The 21,895-nt window shown below is 42.4% G+C and overlaps 1 protein-coding gene across 5 annotated transcripts in view; it reads right to left on the bottom strand.

The window, feature by feature from the left end:
• Positions 1 to 21,895, bottom strand: part of SH3KBP1 (SH3 domain containing kinase binding protein 1) — a 320,771-nt gene that overhangs the window by 59,510 nt on the left and 239,366 nt on the right. For all 5 annotated transcript variants that reach the window (XM_037046255.1, XM_037046253.1, XM_037046250.1 and 2 more), the window contains one exon: positions 6,976 to 7,083. In XM_037046255.1, coding sequence (XP_036902150.1) covers positions 6,976 to 7,083 — 108 coding nt within the window. The remainder of the gene's footprint in view (positions 1 to 6,975; positions 7,084 to 21,895) is intronic.

Raw genomic sequence — 21,895 nt, 5'->3', positions numbered from 1 at the left:
AAGCCCTTCTCCAGGCCTTAAGCTAAGTCTTCTGGAGGTGTATGTGTGTGAGGCCAGAGACGGTGACACAAATGGACAGTTCCTGACCAGGGTACCCCTCATGCCTCTAGAGATGCATGGAAGCTTCTACTCTGTCCTTTCCTCCCCTATCCCTGGTGGATGGGCAACATCTTTGAGGTTTGCTGCTGGGGCTACACTCAGGTGATGACAGTGTCTCTAATTGCCCCTCTGTACCCTACAAAGTTCCCAGGACAGGAAATCCCCAGGAGCCACCACAGAACCTACTCTTGGCAGTGTCTCTCTCAAGTTTCCTCTCCTTAGCCTCTGGCCTGATGGCCTACATCTGCGGTCTCCCCTGTGGCTGGGCCCATCCAGATTGCTGGCCTACTGGGTAAGTCACCCAGGTTTTGGGATTTGGCTTCTCCCTAAGATCGTTCTCAGTTCAACTCTTGGCTCAGCCCTTTGCTCCATCCACCCCACCCTGAAAATGATGCTTTAACTCCATGAGCAGACATCAAGTCTGGATAGGAGGACTTGGGTACCTCTTTGTGAGGAAGAGAAATCTAACAAGAAACCTGGCTTCCCTTTTCTTCCTCTTCCATACCACTATAGGAGAGAGTAAAAAGTAGGAGAAGAAGGACAGAAGGAAGGGACACTATACCTTGTTACCAAATGACCAAGAAACATAGGATTCCTGGGTGCCAACCATGTACCAGGCATGCTGCTGTGGACTGAATGGTTGTCCAAAATTTGTATGTTGAAACTTAATCCTCATTGTGATGGTGTATGGAGGTGGGATCATTGGAAGGGGGATTAGTTCAGGTGGAGCCTTCATGAATGGGATTGGTGCCCTTATAAAAGACACTCCAGAGAGCTCTCTTAACTCTTCCACCATGTACGGATACAGTGAGAGGAAAACTGTCTACGAACCAGGAAGGGGGCCCTCATCAGATGCCAAATCTGCCATCACCTGGATCTTGGACTCACTTTCCAGCTTGCACACTGTGAGAAATAAAGTTCTGTTGTTTATAAGCCACTGAGTCTATGATATTCTGTTATAGTAGCCTGAATGGACTAAGACACATGCTATTAGGTCCCATGAAGGAGAAGCTCGGGACATGGGTTCTGCCTTCACGGAGATTATGGTTCCAATGGGGCAATGACAGTGCATCACCTCGGGCAAGAGTACAGTGCCTGAGGGGCTAACTGGGAGAGCACAGGCTGCAGTACCAAGGGAGAAGAGAGAAAGAGCACTGTCCAGGCCATTTCATGGAAGCTCAGTTAAGGCTCCATCGTTAGTCAGTGCTTGGGTGACATTAATGCCTTGATAAATCCCCACCTTGGCAGGGGAAACTACCCAGAAAACTAAATGTATAGGCAAATAATATGTGGGTGAATTTTTTTGTAATGCTGCTTATTGGAAGCACATACTTATTTCTTTTTGGAGGACCAAATGCAGGGAAATCATTTATTGGACATCTTTAGAAATTAGAAAGAGTAGTGGTTCTCAAAAGGCTGAAATACATGACTAGGAACAAAGGGAATTTGGACTGAGAACAGTTTTATAAACTGAGGTGTCAGGTGTTAGGGGCTAAGGAAAGGGTCCTCCTAAGAGCTGGGAAAAGAGAGCACAGTCACAGTTAAATCAGTAAAATTTACCTATGGTGGATCAGCCATTGTGGGAATCAAGGAAGAGACTTCCTTTACTATAAAGGCTGGAACCTGCAAAACTCCTGCTGAGTGATCTAGAATGATCTTAGGAGTTGCAATTGAATAGAAGATCTTAATATTGGCGCGCAACTGTGATTGAGAACATCGGATACCTATTTGATTGCACCACAATGTGTCTAGAAATTGATGTTGAATAGGAAGGGTCTGGTCAGCCATGAAAAGAGAAAAATGGAGCGTTGCTGAGCCTAAGGGTGCAGAGCTTTTACAAGCATCACCTGGGTTTAGCTGAATTCAACATAGAGTTAGTTCCCTTGGTAAATCTTTCCTTCTGCTGCTTGAGGGGGCCTCAAGCTATACCTGTGAGGCCCTTCATGAGGACAACTAGCTCCCCTTGCTTTTATCCCTTGCTTTCCCAGAAAGCACCAACTAAATGGAGGTTTCTTTTAGAATCTGGCCTCTAAGGAATCGGGCCCACAGGGAACAAATGGCCAGGGCAGGTAGACCCATACTTTCCAGACAGACTGACGTTTTAGTTCTTGTTGCAATTTGTAAGCTGGCAGTCAGCTTCCCGAGTGTGTAAGTCTCGGTGAGTTGGCAAATGTTAGCGTGTATCAGTCACGGGCATGTTTAGAAATCTTGGAGGGTGGATTTCCGTGTCCCTGGGGCTGGAACATTCAGTAAGGAAACACCTACGGGAACCTTAGCAATGTCCCGATTTGTGACACGGCCCGAACTCAGAAGAGCCTCCCAATCAATGCATGTTAGAACTGTAACACCCTCTGGTGATCTGCACAGTTTCTCTTAAAAGGACTGGAGCCTGCAACTTTCTGAAAGCACTCTCTTTCAGAACCATCTTATTTCCGAAAACTTCTAATTTCGTTAATGACAGTGGGAAGTTGTTTCTGCTGTTCTTGAGAGTCCTTGGTCCCCATTTCCCTCTAGTAATAATGACAGAGCACTGCTTCATTAGAGCTCTTGGAATATTTAATCTCCCCATTCTGAAATTCAATTTTACTGTCAAGGCTCCAAATAAACAGCCAGGGAATTTAGGTTCTCTGATAAAGAGCCTGTATGATCACTCTGAAATATGCACTAGGAGATCAATGGGTGGTCTCTAGGAATATCTTGAGGAAAAGTTCCAAAGTGTTTGTCACCCTGGTGAGAAAATTCACTGAGCACCCTCTGAAAGGAAAACAGCCCCAGATGCAGCAGCCATTGTGATGTTGATGCCCAAGAAGAACTGGATTGCCATTCACGAACTCCTATCACGAGGCTATGTGAAAGAACAGTGTTCCTGGAGACACTTGTACTGGCACCGTAGCAATGAGGGCATCCAATGTCCCCATGATTGCCTCCACCTGCCCCCTGACACTGTGCCTGCCACTTTGCACCGCACCCAACCTGAGACTGGCAGGCCAAGGCCCAAAGGTCTGGAGGGTGAGCAACCTGCCAGACTCACATGAGGGGAAGCTGAAACCGACTCGTACAGATGGACCCCTGTGATCCCTGGTGCTGACAAGAAAGCTGGGCCAAGGCTGGGTCAGCAACCTAATTCCAGTTAAGAGACAGATTTGGCCATAGACATGATCAACCACCTCAGTAAAGTTGTAGGGGTTATTTTGTGTTGAATAAACTTGTGGTGAGAAAATTTTTTTAAAAAAAGGATTCCAAAAGGTCCTGTGGTGCCCACCTGAATCCACACCTCAGCAGAAAGTACACCAACCTTGCGGGAATGCTTAAGTAATTAATGCCTACTGATTCGAGAGGTCTGCTGCTGAATGAATGCTATGTGCTGCTGTCTATCCTAATCGTCATGGATCGTCTTCTTTTCTGGGTGAATGACTGCAACCCCAGCCACTGGCAAGATAAGATGACATCTGCTGAAACCGGTGGCAGAATAATGTTTCAGACTCTGTCATTCACATAGTGCCTTTGTGTTAATGATTCTAATCATCTTTACATAGTCAACTCAGCAAATGACAGCCCCATCTCCAGTCACATTATCATCACCAACGCACCAATATTCTGGGTGTGGCAATAAAGGCTGGTATAACAACCAATGCCAAGCTGGTTGGCTGGTTTTATAGGCCAGAAAGAACGAAAAAGGATGCAGTGCTTTGAATTTTCTAAACGTTAAATGTCACATTATATAATCACTTCTCAGCTGTAGGTATGACTTTGTCTGACAGGTATGGCTATTATTTCTCTAAAACTGGGTTTTCTGCTTCTTAAGAACAAGATTAAAACACCTATCAGAGATATTAGGCTGCTTGTCTCAGGTTGGAGAGATGCCCATGGGGTCCCCCAAAAGAATGCAAGCCTCAGTGCGCAAGCCAACGTGAGTCCATCCATGGCTGACAACTTCACTCTGAGTGGAAAACTTCCCTTAATACCTTAAGTAAAAAGCAGACCTTCTAGAAAAGGATGCCACAGAGCCTCTTTCACCTGAGTGAAGTTATTGTCCATGGAAATAGGACTGGGAACTAGAAGGCAGGGTGCCATCGTGCAGGCAACCACAGGCTTTGCCTGTTTGTTAAAAGAATGATATAGACTCTGCCTTCGCCTTCAAAATCATATTACCACAATCAAAGCCAAGAAGGAGGCAGATGTCTAGTAAGGCCACACACTTGCTCATCGCCATGAAGGTGCTGGCCTTCAAATGCTTCCAGACACGGCCCCCTTTTCTCAGGCTTGCAAAGGTTGGTGAGAAGGGTGAGATGGGTACTGTGGATGATCCCCTTGCCTGCACTCCCTGGGGAAGGCCCACCCTCATGTCCTTTTGGAAAGGTGGCGGGTTTCTACAGCCCTGAATAGAAGACCTACAGTCCAATTCCAAGCTCACAAGGGCAGCAACCATGTGTACTCCTCCCTTCCCTTCAGTCAGCCTGGTAGCCAGCCCAGAGAAGGGACCCAACAAACACAGACTGAATGGATGAACATAACACATAATTGTCATACAGCAGATCCTGAAAAAACATATAAAAATAACATGAAGATTGTGCCATTCTGTGCTCACTAGTCTCCACAAATATTTATTATAAGGCACTAGATTTCTCAGATTCATTTGGATTCCCAGGGAAGCCACCAAGACATCAAGATAATTCTGTGTTGAGTTGACCAGCTGAAGCAAAAAGAACCTGAGTCAGGCTTCTATCACTACTGTGGAGCGTTAGTTGGAGCCTTCCCATACTTGTAGTAATAGTAATTACAAAGACTGCAATAGATCACATGTATGGGATGTTTACTAACTACCAGGTGCTGTGCTAAGAAGTTCATATGCATCATCTCAGATAGTCTTCTCAAGAGTTCAACAAGGTAGGTACAATTGTTCTCACAGTTTTATAGATGAGAATACTGAGGGTTAGAGACATTCAATGAGTTGGCCTTGAACTGAACAAGTAAGTGACAAAGCCAGGATTCAAGCCAAGGTGTATCAAGTGCTATGGCCTAGACTCACAACCAGTATACTCTTTAAACGTTTGCCAAACTTCAGTCCTCTGTCTTACTGTGTCAAAACATTTACTGTGTAGTTGTGGCTAAGCATTAGCATCTGTTTTTGTCAGGGATGATTCTGGCAATTGATAACCCACCACTGTGATAGACTGTCATCAGTAAAAAAGGCTCAAGTGATTTTATTTGGTGGAAAATTTCTTTACCAAATGGTCAGCTCTTCTCTGTTCTGTGGATTTATTTCCCTCCTAAAAGATGGTTGGGAACTGGAAAGTGGGGTTGTCATTACTTAAAAAAATACCTGCTTCTAGACCAGCACCTCCAACACTAATGTGCAAACAGATCATGTGAGGATCTTGTTAAAATGCAGGATCTGATGTACCAGGTCTAGAGGAGTGGGGAGGGTCTGAATATTTCTTTTTTTAAAGATTTTATTTATTTATTTTTAGAGAGAGAGGAAGGGAGAAAAAACAGAAGGAAAGGAATAGCAATATGTGGTTGCCTTTCAAGTGGCCCCCACTGGGGACCTGGCCCAAAACCCAGGCATGTGCCCTGACTGGGAATTGAACTGGTTAACAGCCCTTGCTCAATCCACTGAGCAACACCAGCCAGAGCCTGAGTATTTCTGATAAGCTGATAAAGTGTGGTTCATGAACTAGCAGTAAGTATCAAGGATCTGGAAAACACCAGGAAGCAGGATCTGCATCCTCTGGACCCCAAACTCAATTCCAAGAGAGAATAACAGATGTGGAACAGAACATCCTTCAGCTAAACAATACAAGAAACTAAGCTACAAAGAGTCTAAAGGGTGTGGCCTTAGGCTTCAAATCAATCTTAACAATTTATGGGGCATAATCTTGGTGGGCACTAACACCATCTAGCTTCTAGAACAATTACATCCATTCATCTAAGCAGCACGTGTACCATCAATGCTGTTTAGCATCCTTGGTAAACAATCCTCCAGTATTGTAGCTATCCTACCTGAACCTCAGCTCCATGAGAATGGTGATGGGTCAAGGTCAAGTTCATGTTCCAGTAACAGAGCCCTCATGGGCATGAAGAGGGCGTAGGCCAAGAAAGGCATGAAGAAGTCTTGTGAAAGTCTGAGCAAAGAGCCCTGAGGTGCAGAACAGGGTGGACAAAACCAAATTGCTGCCCCCTTATAATGTCAAGTGCTTCTAACTTTTCAACATTTTTTTATAACACAGCAGAGAAATGATAGACCTGAAGTGAGGCAAAGAAAGATGAACTGGCTCATTTAAACAATGACATCATATAATGGGTCCCCAGACAGTAAAAGAAAACATAGATCAGAGGTATGTATATGTCGGATCAGAGGGATGTGTGTATACATGTCCATATATGTGCATACGCACATAGAGTATAAGATTAGCAGGCCTCGCTCTGCATGCTCAGCTTCACAATGTATTTTTTTCAGTCACTTCCACAATACTGGCTACTTCACCGCCCCCAAAGACCAACTACGTAGATGCTGGAAGTCCATTTACCAAATGGACCACCCAAGGGTTCTTGCCATTTATTTGGGTGCTTAAGTCTGCAGGTAATATACACAGTGCTTCACATAAATTATCTTGTTTATTCATGTAGCAACCCTACAATTAGGATCACTGATGCCAACTGACACATGAGGAAACTGAGGCTTGCTGAAATTAACAAACTTGTTCATAGTCACACGGGCAGCCAAGGATTCAAAACCTGGGTTCATCACATGAAAATGTCAGCGTTCTTCAATGATACACCAAACTTCTCCCACCTCACATCCCAAGTCCCATCAGGGAAGCCACAATTCTGACAGCACGCGCAGCACAGCGATCAAAAGCCACAAAGACTTACATTCCCCTCCTTTTCAAAGTCCGGTGGAAGCAACTTCACGAAGTTATCAGGGAACACTCCTCGTCTGCCGTTGAGCTCTCCTTCCCACCAGCCTACATCAATGCAGTCCTAAAAAACAGGAGAGCAGAGAGTGAGAAATGGGGCAAGCATGCTTAGAGAGGTCTGACATCCCTTTTAGAGAGAATGAGGGCCCTTTCCTTGAGGCTGCTATCCAGGAGACAATGGTTACTAAGGCTCAGTCAGCACAAACCCCAAAGTCAGAGGGGAGAACAAAAGCTTAAGTGTGCTAGAGCTTCTGGCTGAAACTCAAAACCTGCTGCTGCTTTTAGATGCTCTGAATCAAAAGATCTCTTCCCCCACCCCCTTTAAATACTGGAAGGTATGTATTTTCTTCATTTTAACTTTACTGAAATAAAAATATCCCATTAACTGCAAACGTGGCTTAGAAAATATCACATGCAGAAATGTCCTCTTTGATTAGCTTGTCACAAAGCTTGTCGAAATGAAAGAGGGCTTTCCGACGCTCAGCCAAGCATAAGAAAAATCATACTTTCTGCGAGCTCATTAATGCACCAACTGTCCTTCACCTTTCCATTGTGATGTGGATGGGACACAATGGTCATCATGAAAAGCCCTTCTCCCACTTCACAGAACTCTATTTACCAAATAAATGAGTAAATCTATTGATATATTTTTTTCTTCCAGATTAAACCTGCTTCCCTTTGAAGAATCCCTATTTCGTTCATTCACTAATCACACATTTACTGAGTGCTGACTCTGTGCCAGGTGCCAGGGAGGGAGCTGGCCTTTGTCAAGTTTCCATCCTGACCCTCACAGCCTCGTGGTTCTCTTTATGCCACAAAACCACTTCTAGTTTTCCCCATATCCAATTGGTTGGACATCTGATTTGTTCCAGTTTTATCATCTATCTTGCATTTGTCCTCTGGGTCCAATTCCACGTCTACTGCTCCAATCCAAGGGCCACCTGGCCTGCTGTACACCTCCTCACTTGGGCATTTCCTCCTGCCCAGTATATGTACAATGTACACACCATTATCAAGGAAGCATCTTTGGGTAACAGTCTGATCCTCAGACTGTATCAATAACTTCTAGCTAAAGCTCAAAATGAGTGAAGGCTTTTAAAAAATACACCTGAAGCAGGAAATGCTGAAGAAAGTGAGGAGACCATGCTCAGAGCTCATGGAGAGACCTACCCATGGTCCTCCACAACACCATGGGGTTGGGGATGGGGCCAGGAGGGCTCAAGCAAAAGATGTGCAGCTGGTCTAGGACTTGGCTCTTGGGCCCTGGAGGCCGTGGCTTATGTATCTCATTTGTGCCTTTCTAGAGCATATATTCCAGCAAGAAGAGGAATGCATCTGATTTTTCAGCATTCTACCCCTAGCCCCTTGCACAATGGTTCCTTAATCACAAATTCTAAATTCTAGTCCCAACCAACACCACAAAACAGACACTTGAAGCAATCAAGTTCAGATTTATCCACAACAATATGACATTCAAAAGATCTCCAACATGACAGCATGCTTATCGTCCCTGGAAAATGACAATGAGAAGTCCAGGTAAGTATTCTGGTCCTGATCCTATCACACCCTCTAGACAACCTAGCATCAGACCCTAAAGAAGGGTTCATGAACAGGGGTTGTGGTGACAGGATGGGATGAGGCTCTTCCAACCTCAAGATGTCACATCACGAATACCAGAAAAGTTTATGGGGCTGGAATTTGTTTACTACTAATTGTTAGAAATTGTTTTCAGCTACAAGGATCTGCTTCTGTGGAAATGCCTGGCACATATTTTTTCCTCCTCTTTTTGTGGACAAGTCCTTCTCATCTTCAAAACCCACTTGAAACACACCTGTAGGAAGGTGACTGTGATGAATGCTTTATCTTTTCTCTAACACTCATAACTGTGTTAATTTGCACTTTAGGAAATTCAATTCAACAGATCTATTCAATGTAAAATATACTTAAGTTCATCTGCAAGCATTGAACATTAAATGTGATCCCTTAGCCCAGAAAGCTCAGAGATTTACATGAAAGACAGAGACACACAATACTATACAAGATCTTTTTGGGCAGCAGGTATCAGCCAAGTGTTCTGGTACCAAAGATGAGAGAATCGTTAATGGCTTTTCAAATAATCTTAAATCTTTTCATATGTGAAGGGTTTGGTTATATGAGACTGGACTTCCTTCACATTCATTTCCGATCATTTAGTACAGAATTATGTCCATAAAGGGCACCCAAATATCCTGTAGTGCTATATTTCTTTTAAAAGGTGATTTGACTTTGGGCAGTGAACACACAATGAGATATACAGATGATAGAATTGTACCATAGAATTGTACACTTGAAGCCTATATAAATTAAACACAATACATTTAATTTTTTAAAAAAACTTTCTTTAGGACTTTGTAAATGATGCAAATCCATGCTTCACCTAAGCCTTATATAAGGAGTAACCCAAGAAGCACTGAAATGAAGCCTTTAGCTTCTTATGTGAGGAAAAACAATGAACATTTTAATAAGCAAAATCATAATCAGAATAACTTTAGAACTGATGTATGCCTACAGGGGAAAACAGTGCATATGGCATAATTATTATATCTCCCATCAGTGGTGAATAGCTCAAATGGCTCATCTATGCTCTGCTTCTTAAGGAAAACACTAACAGTGCTAATTACTGTGTAATTCAAGGTAAGAGAGGGAAAGAACAAGATAGAATGCAATCTAATTATTCTGATGAGTATAAGAACAAACACAAGGGTCCTGGATGAGATAAGAACATTCAGAGAAGAAAACTATCAATGTGACTTAGACTATTAAGAAAAGAGCAAGCAGGAGTCTATCTCAGGACAGAAAACAGCCACAGGGTCAAGGTGCCCGCAGTGGGATGCAGACTTATAGAGGATGGACACCTTTTTTTTTCTAGCAAAAGAAGCTAATTTAAGGGAAACAGAAACAATTTTGACAGCAAAATGAGAAGTGAGAATAAGTCCTCCTCAACAAACCAGACAAAACAGCTAGTCTTTCATGGCAGAGATGAAGACAGAATTATTAGGATGAGGACTGTGCTTCCTGAAATGTAAAAGAACAGCAAATTCAATTTATTTACTGAGAACGTGAAATATGCAGGATAAAAGAGGGATTCAGGGGGAAAAGAAAATCATTGTGTCCTGGTGGCGTGCCCAAGCTCAGAGCCTAGTGGGAGACACATACATAGTGAACGATATGGCACAGAGGTACTGACAAGAGTGCTAGGCTGGATTTTAAAACAAGTAGGACTCAGACAAGCTGGGTAGCCTGGAAAGTGAGAATGAGGACAACAACTGAGGCAATGAGAAAGGTTAAGGGCAAGATCACCAAGTGTGAAGAAGAAAAGGAAAACAGAGAGTAGGTCACAGAAGAGAGTATTCAAGAACTGGTGCCCAGAGCAGCGATTTTCAATCTTTTTCATCTCGTGGCACATATAAGCTAATTACTAAAATTCTGCAGCACAACGCAAAATATACTTTCTGTCAATGTGACAAAATAATAGGTATAATTTTGATTCATTCACACTGGATGGATATTGTTGTGTTGGCTGTTATTTTTAATTTGACAATCTAAGGGAAAAGAGGTCAGCATCCCTGACTAAATAGTCAGCTACTGCAGGTTTTTAAAAAAGATTTCATTTATTTATTTTTAGAGAGAGGGAAAGGGAGGGAGAAGGAGAAGGAGAAGGAGAGAAACATCAATGCATGGTTGCCTCCCACATGGCCCCCACTGGGGACCTGGCCCACAACCCAGGCATGTGCCCTGACTTGGAAACAAAAACTATTGCATGTTTTAAAAATTCTTGTGGCACATGGTTGAAAATCACTGGCATAGAGAAAAGGCAGTGCTTGACTCTCAGAAGGTTCCCAACCAATGTCTATTGAACAATGATGTGTGGGGTGAGTCAGGATGGCACCCATGCGTGACAAGGGCGGAATTATGAGGCAGATGGTTTAATGATTTGTGAAGCCATAATGTCATCAGGGTGGACATGGATGTCCCCTAGGAGGATGGCTGGAGGTAGGCGAAGGCAAGACAGTGAGGCAGTAGCTGGCCACCGAGGAAAAGGACAATGTGGCTAAACTACTAGAAGATTTTAGGGGGACCATATATTTCCAAACCTGGGACACTAGAAATAATTACACCAGAACCATAGGCATAACCTAAGATAATGGGTACCCGGGCGGGTTTTGAGATTCCTACAAGGATGAGGAAAAGGCAGGGGAGGCAGGTGAATCGGGCGGGAGTTTTCGGTGGGAAAGAGTCAAAGATCAGCATGTAGATGACAGCTTCCAGAAGAACGATGATATGAAAAAGCAGAGGAAAGCAGACCTGGACCCTCATCGAGTCAGGAGTATGGAAAGAATTCTATTTCTGACACAATACGTTCACTCTTCTATGACAAAGTCCTCAAAAATGGCCAAAATGCTTCTCTATGCTTCACTGCCAGGCAGATCTTAGAGTAAAATATGCTATTTTTCCTTGTAAGATACAAATAATTTTTTTTAAGGAATGAATATGCACAGCCTGAGGGGTGCTGTACTCTGACTTCTATGATCTGTACTATCTTGGGCGACCCAAGATGTCTCACCCCTGAGTGAGAGGGAAGAGAGCCAACTTGGGCCATCTGATACATACTTGGTCCACTAGCGATAAAAACTCCGGGTCTCAGGTTATTCATATACATGAAAATCTTTGTAACGTGTAAAGAGCAACAGGATTTTTGGTTGACTGTTACTGTCATTACTGTGACTCTATGGACTGGTCTCAGAGACCTTGAGGGATAATGTGGCTTGAAAGGCTTCTTAATTAAGCTCACATGCCATTTGTCATGTGACTCAGCCCCATCCTCAGGCGAAACCCCTGGCAGCAGTTCATACACTTGGAGGAGGGCCGAGGGGAGGGATGCCAGGGCCTCAGGGTGTGTCTGAGGAAGGAGGCATTGCCCAGACCCCAATGCCATGCCTGAGTCGGCTTGATCCTGCCACAGGGGCCCTGGAAAACTTGGCTGAAGTGTCCTTTCTCATTGCCTCCACAAATATATATTGACAGGGACCAGCTAAGAGCTACTCCCTGATATACAACCTGTCAGCAGGAAATCACCAGGGAGCCCTGGTGTGTCTGCTGCTAGTCTGGACACTTCAAATCTTTAGAAGAGACAAACTTGTCACCTGGCTTATATATTGGTTAAAAGAATAGAATAAGCCACAACTTCATCTCGAGCTGCATTTTGTCAAGAGTACCAAATGACATATTAGCCCTGGCCGTTGTGGCTTAGTTGGTTGGAGCATTGTCCTGTACACCGAAAGGTTGTGGGTTCAATTCCCAGTGAGGGTGCATACAAGAGGCAACTGATCAATGTTTCTCTATCATATCTCTCCCCACCCCCCTAAAATCAATGGGCATGTCCTTGAGTTAGGGTTATATATATATACATATATATATACACATATATATACATACATACATATACATACATATATATATATACACACACACACACACACACACACATATATATGCAGTGTTTCACACCCCTGGCTGCACATTTAGAATCACTGGGGAATTTTTAAAAATCTTAATGCCTAGGCTATACCCCACACCCACTAAATCAATTTATAGTGGTGGATGAGACCAGGAAATTAGTGTTTTTTAAAGGTCCTTCTAACACACAGGTTGAGAAGCAATTATTTAAACCATTGCTTCTCAAATTTTAATGTGAATTCTATATACTTGGGGATCTTGTCCAAACGCCAATTTGGATTCACTAGGTCTGGGATAGGTCTGAGATCCAGCATTTCTAACAGGTCCCTGGGGGATATCAATGCTGCTGGACCACAGATCACACTTTGATTCTCAAAAATGGTATACTCCTTGAAAACAAAGATCTTATCTTTATACCTTTGCAATCACCTTTGTAGCACAGTGCCTGACAAATGTACAGTCTGACTAAATGTTGGCTGAATGGATAAACTGATGGATGGCTCAATCTTCCCTCAGACTATTAACTTACTACTCTCAATTTCCAACATTAGAAGTGAGGTCAAGTTGAATGAGGAAGGGGCAGGCATAAATTAGCTACACAAGAATGCTTCATCTACATGACCAGGCTTATTTGTTGATCTGTTCTGAATTTACTATTTGCTGATAATTGTGGTAACAATTTAAAAGGTACCTCCAAAAGGCAGGCAATGTTTCCTCAGACATCATTATAAGTGCCCCATTTGAGTTCAGACAGGAGCATATAGCTTAGAAATGAACATATCAAACCAAAAAATGAGAAAATCAAAATGGGTTCGCTAGTTGGTCCAAATGAAAAAGAATAGCACTCTACTCAGTCACTTCTCCCCGTAGTCAGCTGTCCCCACACTTCCTAGTACCAATTTCCCAAAGGTTATCCACTGTGCTGGCTGTTTTCCACGACCTTCTGTGATGACTGAGATGTCATTGGTAGAGAAAGTGAGTATCATTTTGGTGTGTCTGTTAAGTGAGCCTCATAGTGCCCTGAGGGGATTTCACACTCTCAGCATCCCACTAGCAATACGGAAAGTGCTGTTTAATATTTACTAATGAACGCCTTCTTGCACGGAGCTTCCGAGGGGCTGTTGAGAGAAAGCTCCATGGAAGCCAGAGCCCAGGAGCACTCAGCTCAGCCTCTGTTAACACCTCCCCAAGAGATGCAATTATTCGGCTTGGCTAGGATTTCTGCTCAGAATCTCCAACATCCCCATAACCCAGTTACTAAAGCAGGCTCATCAGTGCACAGTTTATGAGGTCACAGGGTAAAAAAGAAAACTATGGTCTATTTCAGTGTCAGCAGAAATGCCTGGCAGACCACAATTAATGAAGGAAGCCAAGGAGACAGGCCAGGGACAAGTCTCCTCAAGAATATGTCACACTCCAAATGTCAACATCCTAGGATCGTGGGGGCTCAGGCAGACATTAATGGTTTTGTGACCCTGGAAAGTTATGACCTCAAAGAGTTCATCTACTTGTTTTTAAAAATCCAGATTTTTTTATTGAACAATAACATTGTCCAATGTTACAAGTTTTGCTATACCGGCTTCCGATTTTTTCATTTTACATATTGTAAAACTGGTAACAAAAAATTGGGTAATACAGAAACACCAGTAATCAAGCTTACTTTTGACTGTGCCAATATTCATTGAAATGTGTGTTGATGCCCGAAAATTACTGAGACAGGCCTCAACTTTTAATGGTTCGACTTGATTTTTCTACTTCACGATGGTGTTAAACTGATATGCATTCAGTAGAAAACACACTGGAAATTTTGACATTTTTCTGGACTAGTGATATGCGCTATGATGCTCTCTCATGATGCTCAGCAGTGGCAGTGAGCTGCAGCTCCCAGTCAGCCACATGATCGTGAGGGTAAACAACTGGTCATCTACAGTGTGTTCATTGTGTGAGATGATTTTGCCCAACCGTAGACTAAAGGAAGTGTTCTGAGCACAGTTAAGGTAGGCCAAGCTATACTATGATATCTGTATGTTAGGTGTATTAAATGTAGTATAATATTTTCAACTTATGATGGGTTTATCAAGACCTAACCTCATCATAAGTCAAGGAGCATTAGGATTCAGAAATGCCCTCATGTCTTTTATAAGCTACCTATACTGTACCTCACATTTTCCTGCTTCTTCATATATCTAACAATTTGTGATTGTATGTTCTTAACAACTGTGCATGTTACATTGTTGATAGACTGGATTTGGTTGTCTTCCTTCTGAGAGTATTGAGTTTTGTTATGCTAGGCAAGTTATCTGCAGATCAGCCTCAGTCGTCCAGGCTTGGTTAGGCCTTGTTAGGATAGGTCTAGTGGAGCACTATTCCTGTGGCTGCCCTTTTTTGGTTCTCAGTTGGATATCAGACATGTTCAGCAAGGTTTTTCTATTCTTCCTGGCCAGAACTCTAATCTCTCCCATCACTGGTGACCTCTGAGATATACACTCAGCTCACAGCCCACCCCACCCCCATACTCCCTGTACTTATTTTCTGCCAGGCCTGGTAGAATCTTACCCTATTGATATACTTAGTATTTGGCCAAAGACTGAAAGGGCCCCTATAAATAGCCTTTCTGGAGCTCTTTCTGTGTACAGCTCATTCCTCTGAAGTTCCCTGCCCTGAAAATTCCAGCCACCTTGGCAGTTCTGAATTACAATTTGTTTCCTCTATCCAATGTGTCTTCTGTTCTCTGTTTGGGCTACTGCCCTGTGTTAAAAATTAAAACTTAACCCCAGGCAAAAACCCAGGGTTGATGTGGAACTCACTGTATGCTTCTCTTCTCTCAAGCATCACAACCCTGTGCTGTGTGTCGCCCAGTGCCTGAAACAACCCCTTCATGTATTTTGTCCAATCTTAAAGTTGTCCATGACAGGCAACTAAGTCTTAATAACCTTTACTATATTATGGTTACAACCAGAAGTTACATTCTCATTTAAAAATGGTTTGTTTAATTAGAATAAATTTATTTTATTCTAGATATAATAGAACTTTATAAGCTCTATTTTTAAAAGTCTGAGCTATTTCAAGGTCTAATTCCCAAAGAAGTCCTAGAGAAAGAATTTCTGAAATGAAGATACATACACAGGTTTTTAATTATCTTCTAGTTTCCCTTGCTAGTCGTAAGTACCCTTCTCTAACAAGGAAGGTGAACTATTCCCTAAGGAAAGTAGAGTCATTGTTAAACATCTTTATATGGCAAAGTTAAATACATGCAGTAAGTTAGTGCCATCCAATCCTTTTTAGATACTGGCACACATATAAAATGATAATATTTTGATGACATACAGCTGGAGGCCAAACAATGTTAGAGGCCATCAGCTCAGAGGGGCATGCCAACCACCCAAAGCCCTTCCCATCCACCCTGGAGAGCTGGGGAGATCACTATCCTACACTCCCACAACCCACTGGTCACAGTGTGTTCTCTAACACATGGTCAGAGAACGCTATAGAAGTAACCTTCGAGTCCAGAAGTCACTAACTAAGAAATAAGAAAAAAGCCAAAACCAAATCTCAGGTCCCAGAAAGAGAACAGAGCTTCCTTCCACAGGCATTAGGGGAGGCTGCAGGCAGCAATCAGGAAGATAGGAGACCACACAGAGCAGATGCCCCAAAGGTCACAGTGCTCACACCCTGTTTCCCTCTTAGAAATAAACACCTCCCCTAGAGCCTCTTCAGAGAACAGCAGCCAACAGCTACTGCCATATTGGCGCAGCTCCAAGGTCCCTGCTCATATTGGGCATCTCCTGGAGTCATGGGGCACGGCCGTATAGTTTGTACACAATGATGTACAAGAATTGCTTACTCATTTCATTATCTCATTTGCAGCTTAAATAGTCTTAGCTCTCGGGAAATGTTTATGTGTTTACCCTTTTTATAATAGTAGAATGAAAGACTTCCTACCCCCATAAATCCACTTCAAAAATCAGTAAGCATGAGAAAAGGAAATGTTTGCAGAGGGGGTCTATCCTGTGTATTTGTAATCTGGTTAAGCATGACAAGAGACAATAACATATAAGGGCATGAGGACAAGTCATACACAAAATGCAAATCACTAAGGTAGCACTTTGACAATTTTTGGTTCAGTTAAACATGATCAAATATTTAAAGTCATGTAACAATGTTTTCCTAGAAATTCCTCATTTTCTATTTATTAGGCCACTTACATTCACATGACCATTTAATGCTAAATTTTTAAAAATATTTTTCATTTATTTATCTTTAGAGGGGAAGGGAAGGAGACAAGGAGAGAAGGAGAGAAATATCAATGTATGGTTGCCTCTCATGAGTCCGCTGCTGGGAACTGGCCTGCAACCCAGGCATGTGCCCTGACTGGGAATCGAACCACGATCATGTGGCTCGCAGGCCCGTGCTCAATCCACTGAGCTACACCAGCCAGGGTGTTAATGCTAACTTTTAAAAGCTGTTTCTAATAGCACCTGCAGCTCATCCAGAGCACATGGCTAATGGCACAATTTACCTCTCAAGGATGTACATCCTACAGCTGAATTTTCATTTTCATTTATGTTTACAGAACTGTATTGATACTATATTTGAATACATGCTTTTCTTCCATCAAAAGGTTAGTAGATATAATAAAAAATAATTTTGCTTCATTGACAAAGACACTGGCAATTATAAAGCATCTTTTGTGCCCTGGCCAGCATGGCTCAATTGGTTGGTGTATTGTCCCATAACCGAAAGGTTGTGGGTTTGGTGCCGGTCAGGACATGGGTTCAATCCCTGGTCCAGCTGTGTACAATCCCCAATCTAGGCATATGGGAGGCAACCAACCAATCAACACTTCTCTTTCTCATCAATGTTTTTCTCTCTCTCTAAAAGCAATGAAAAAGAATGTATTCAGGTGAGGATCAAAACAAACAATGAAGGATTTTTTGTTATGTTTTAACAGATTTTCATAGCCCCTGCACTACCTCTAAGAGACACAAAGACGGTGGTGAGAGTAAGATTGAGGGTGAGGGTGAGGGTGAGGTGAGGATGAGGTTGGGGGTGGAGGTTCAGGACTATCTTCATTTCATAGATTAGCACTGGGAAGGAATAACAGGTTGAAGGACAGGGGCATGATCATCATGAAGGTCAAACACACGTAAGCTAGTTGCAGCCACTATTGGTAAATTCCTAAATTACTACTTTCTATCTCTATTCTTTACCAGACAAATCTACATTTAAATGTTTCCATTAGGAAAAGTTCTTTCCTGGCATAATAATTTGCTTGGAGTCTCTTTTCCCCCTATACTCAGCAAATATCACTTCTAGGCCTGTGCAGTGAAAAATACAATTCCTAGGTCTAACCCAGGCCCTCAGGCTGCTCAACACAGTCCGGGCCTGACTGGTATAGTGTGGTTACATTTGTTTGCTACCTTGGGGGAGAAGGGGCACAGGGGCAAGGGGGTAGGAGGGCAGGAAAAGGCTCTGATATGGAGATTCATGGTCTTGTATTCCACAGGACATTCCCAGGAAGACTCAGAACCAAACCAAGGTCTTTGAAATTCATGCAATTAACCCTGGCTGGTGTAGCTCAGTGGATTGAGTGTGGGCCTGCGAACCACACAATCGCGGGTTCGATCCCTAGTCAGGGCACATGCCTGGGTTGCAGGCCAGTTCCCAGCAGGGGACTCATGGGAGGCAACCATACATTGATATTTCTCTCCTTCCCTTCCCCTCTAAAGAAAAATAAATAAAATCTTAAAAAAAAAGAAATTCATGCAATTATATGGACCAACCAACAACATTCTCTTAACAGTATCTTTGCAGAGCAAAAGTTCATAATTTTGCCAAAGTCCAACTCATCAGTATTTTCTTTCATAGATTGTGCTTTTGGCATCATGTGTAAGAACTCTTTTCTCCTATGTGTTCATAAATAACTTTTTATGTTTTACATGTAGATCTGTGGTTCCTTTTGCATTAATATTTGCATCATGTGTTAGGTTTAGGTTAGGGTTCACTTGTTTCGTTTGTGGAGGTCCCACTGTACCAAAAGCATTTCTTCAAAAGATTATCCTTCTTTCTTACATTTTCTTTGCACCTTTGTTGAAAATCAATTGGCTGCAATTTTATGGGTGTGTTTCTAGATAGTCTATTTCAGGGGCCAGCAAGCTACAGTCCCTGGGCCAAATCTGGCCTGCCATCTATTTCTGTACAGCCCACAAGCTAGGAATAGTGTTTACATTTTTAAATGGTTTTGAAAAATCAAAAAGAATATCTCAAGGAATGTGAAAATTATACAGAATTCAAATCTGAGTGTCTATAAATAAAGTTTTATTGGAACTCAGCCATGTCCATTCATTTACATCTGTGACTGCTTTTGCAAAGTTGCGACAGACACCATAGACCCACAAAGCCTAAAATATTTACTCTCTGGCCCTTTACAGAAAAAGTTTGCCAAGCCCTGTTCTAAGATATGAGGATCTTTATACACATCCATGCAGAACCTCAGGGGCTCCCTGATGCCACTATAAAAAATACTGTAAGGACAGAAGCCTTAAATAGAAACCCCGAAAGCCCTGAGGAAGGCAGAAATGGAATGCATTTAATAGCTGGCTACCCATTCCAACTAAGGCTACAGTATAAAAAGCCTTAAGTAAAACTATTCTTAAAAAGATGAATTTTACTGCACTATATAGTTAACTATAAAATGGGAGAAATTTAAGTCTAAAGGATATTTATTTTTAATGACATTTTTCTCCAATGTTTCCATGAATCAACTATGAAAAAATATTTGTAATGTGGAAGATGATAGGTTCATGTCATGAATATAAGTATTTTTATAAAAATTGATTAGAAAATTACATGTGAAATTTTCAACTTGAGTAATCATTTTAAAAAATGTGAAGTTATCAGATTAGCATAGATTAGAAAAATGACAATATCTAGGGATGACAGGGGCAGGGGAATATATTGGCATACACTCCTATGGGGAAACTAAACTGCCACAATCTCTCAGAACATCACTTACACGCCTTTAAAAGGCACTGAGGCAACATTACATTCAGCAACCTAACATCAGGAAATAACTGCTAGCAATTAGACGGCACTTACTATGAGCCAGGCATTCTAAGTGCTTTACCAACTTTAACTCACTTGCTCTTTACCACACCAGGAGGTAGGCATGACCATCATCCCCATCTCACAGATGTGAAAATAAGGCACCGACAGATCGATTAACCTGCCCAAGGTTGCACAAGTAGCAGAAAGTGGCAGAAACAATTATGTGCACAAGGATTTACAAATAAGGCGGTGATTATGTGCAGCATCATCTAAAATAGGGGAAAGCCAGAAACAAGCTAAATATAAAAGAGGGTTGTGTGGCCCTGGCTGGTATGGCTCAGTGGATTGAGGGCTGGACTCTACAAGGTGAAAGGTCGCCAGTACAATTCTCAGTCAGGACACATGCCTGGGTTGTGAGCCAGCTCCCAAGTTGGGGGCATGTGAGAGGCAACAGATCAATGTATCTCTGGCCCATTGATGTTTCTCTCCCCCTCTTTCTACCTCCTTTCCCCTCCTCTAAAAATAAATTTTAAAAAATCTTTGAAAAAGAAGAGGACTGTGGCACTCCATACATCAGAATGCTAAGGAACCATTTAACCTTGCTGCCAAAAATAGGCATGACATGTTTTGGAAAAAGAGAGTTAAAAATAGTGTGTATGATATGATTGTATTTTATTCTGAAGTGTTTGTGTTGTGGGGGAGTGTGTATAGAAAGTCTGAAAGAATATAGCTTGGACATTTAGAGAGGGATCTGAAGGTGTTGAGATCACAGGTGACTTTGACTTTTCTCTATATTTGTCTGTTTTGTTCTCATTTTTTCTCCAAGAGTAATATTTATATAATTTTAAATATTGCTAAAAGTACACCCCGTGCCACCTGGCATCTCAGAAACTGTATTTCCATAAAATGCAAGCAAGAATGTAAAAACTTTGAGGCACTCAAGTAAGATGGGGGCTACACGACTATACTAAATTATTTTATCTTAAGAGAAGTTAAATAATGAAGGGGAACTTCAGGGTACGTACTGATCTTAAGTTCAGGACAGTTCAAACACCAAGAAAGAACTTCCAACAGCCCTGGCTGGTGTAGCTCAGTGGACTGAGTGCGGGCCTGCGAACCACACAATCGTGGTTCGATTCCCAGCCAGGGCACGTGCCTGGGTTGCAGGTCAGTTCCCAGGAGGGGACTCACAAGGGGACGCAACCATATATTGATATTTCTCTCCTTCTCTCCTTCCCTTCCCCTCTAAAAATAAATAAATACAAAAATCTAAAAAAAAAAAAAGAATTTCTAGTCACTGAACATTTGTCTTTTCTTCTTCCTGCAATAACTTATCGCAGCAATAACTATAGTTTAACTTTTACATTTCTAAAGCACTTTCGGCCACACTGCTTCATTTCCTCATTACAACAGCCCTCTCGGAGCAATACAGATAGAAAGGCTGGAAATAGAAAATGGGCAAAAAGGGCGTTTCTCTAATTCCGTATGGCACCGCAGATTCTTCTCTGTGGGGCAGGAAAAAAGTGTCCTAAGATGCTGTCACAAGGATTACTGATGTCCTGCCACAAAAGCAGCAGAAGCACACTGGAGAGACATGACAATTAGGTTGAACAAACACAGGGTTCCTTTTGACAGTTACATAATCTGTGGTCACCCGTGGAGCTGGGAATTTGCAGCAACTGTAACTCATCTGCCTAAGAAAAATCTGCAATCATCACCCTCAAAATGTTGGGCTGGCATTGTTTTCACTGTCTAACTAAAGAGATGTTTTCTCCCATCTCAAATCCTACATTTCCCATCCTCATCGAATTTACTTTGTAACATTTTATTTATCTATTTTTAGAGAAAGGGGTGGGGGAAAGAGAGCAAGAGAAACATCAATGTGTGGTTGCCTGTCACGTGCCCCCAACTGGGGACTTGGTCCGCAACCCAGGCATGTGCCCTGACTGGGAATTGAACCAGTGACCCTCTGGTTCACAGAGCGGTGCTCAATCCACTGAGCCACACCAGTCAGGGCCCATCTTCATCTAATTTATTTTATTTTTAAGCATTTTTTAAATTTAATTCTTGTTCAAGTACAGTTTTCTGTCTTTTACTCCCAGCCCAGCCCACCACCCCAGTGCTCCCCACCTCCCTCCCATTCTCATCTAATTTAAAACTGCATGTTTGTGAGGACGCACAAGCTCAATGAGGAAGTTTTGATCAAATACACTATGGTGTGAGGATTCTTCTCAACTATCCCACTGTCCCGGTGACTTGAAAGAGGAAGATAAAACAGCAAAGTGTATTCCTTAGGATTGCTAATGCTCCTAAGAGGAGATATATTGTGACTT

This window comes from Sturnira hondurensis, unplaced genomic scaffold (genome assembly GCF_014824575.4).
Source record: "Sturnira hondurensis isolate 20B ecotype Veracruz unplaced genomic scaffold, ASM1482457v3 Scaffold0005220, whole genome shotgun sequence".
NCBI classification, from domain to species: Eukaryota; Metazoa; Chordata; class Mammalia; order Chiroptera; family Phyllostomidae; genus Sturnira; species Sturnira hondurensis.
The sequence above is the reverse complement of the archived record's forward strand: the minus strand, read 5'-3'. Positions and strand labels throughout refer to the sequence as shown.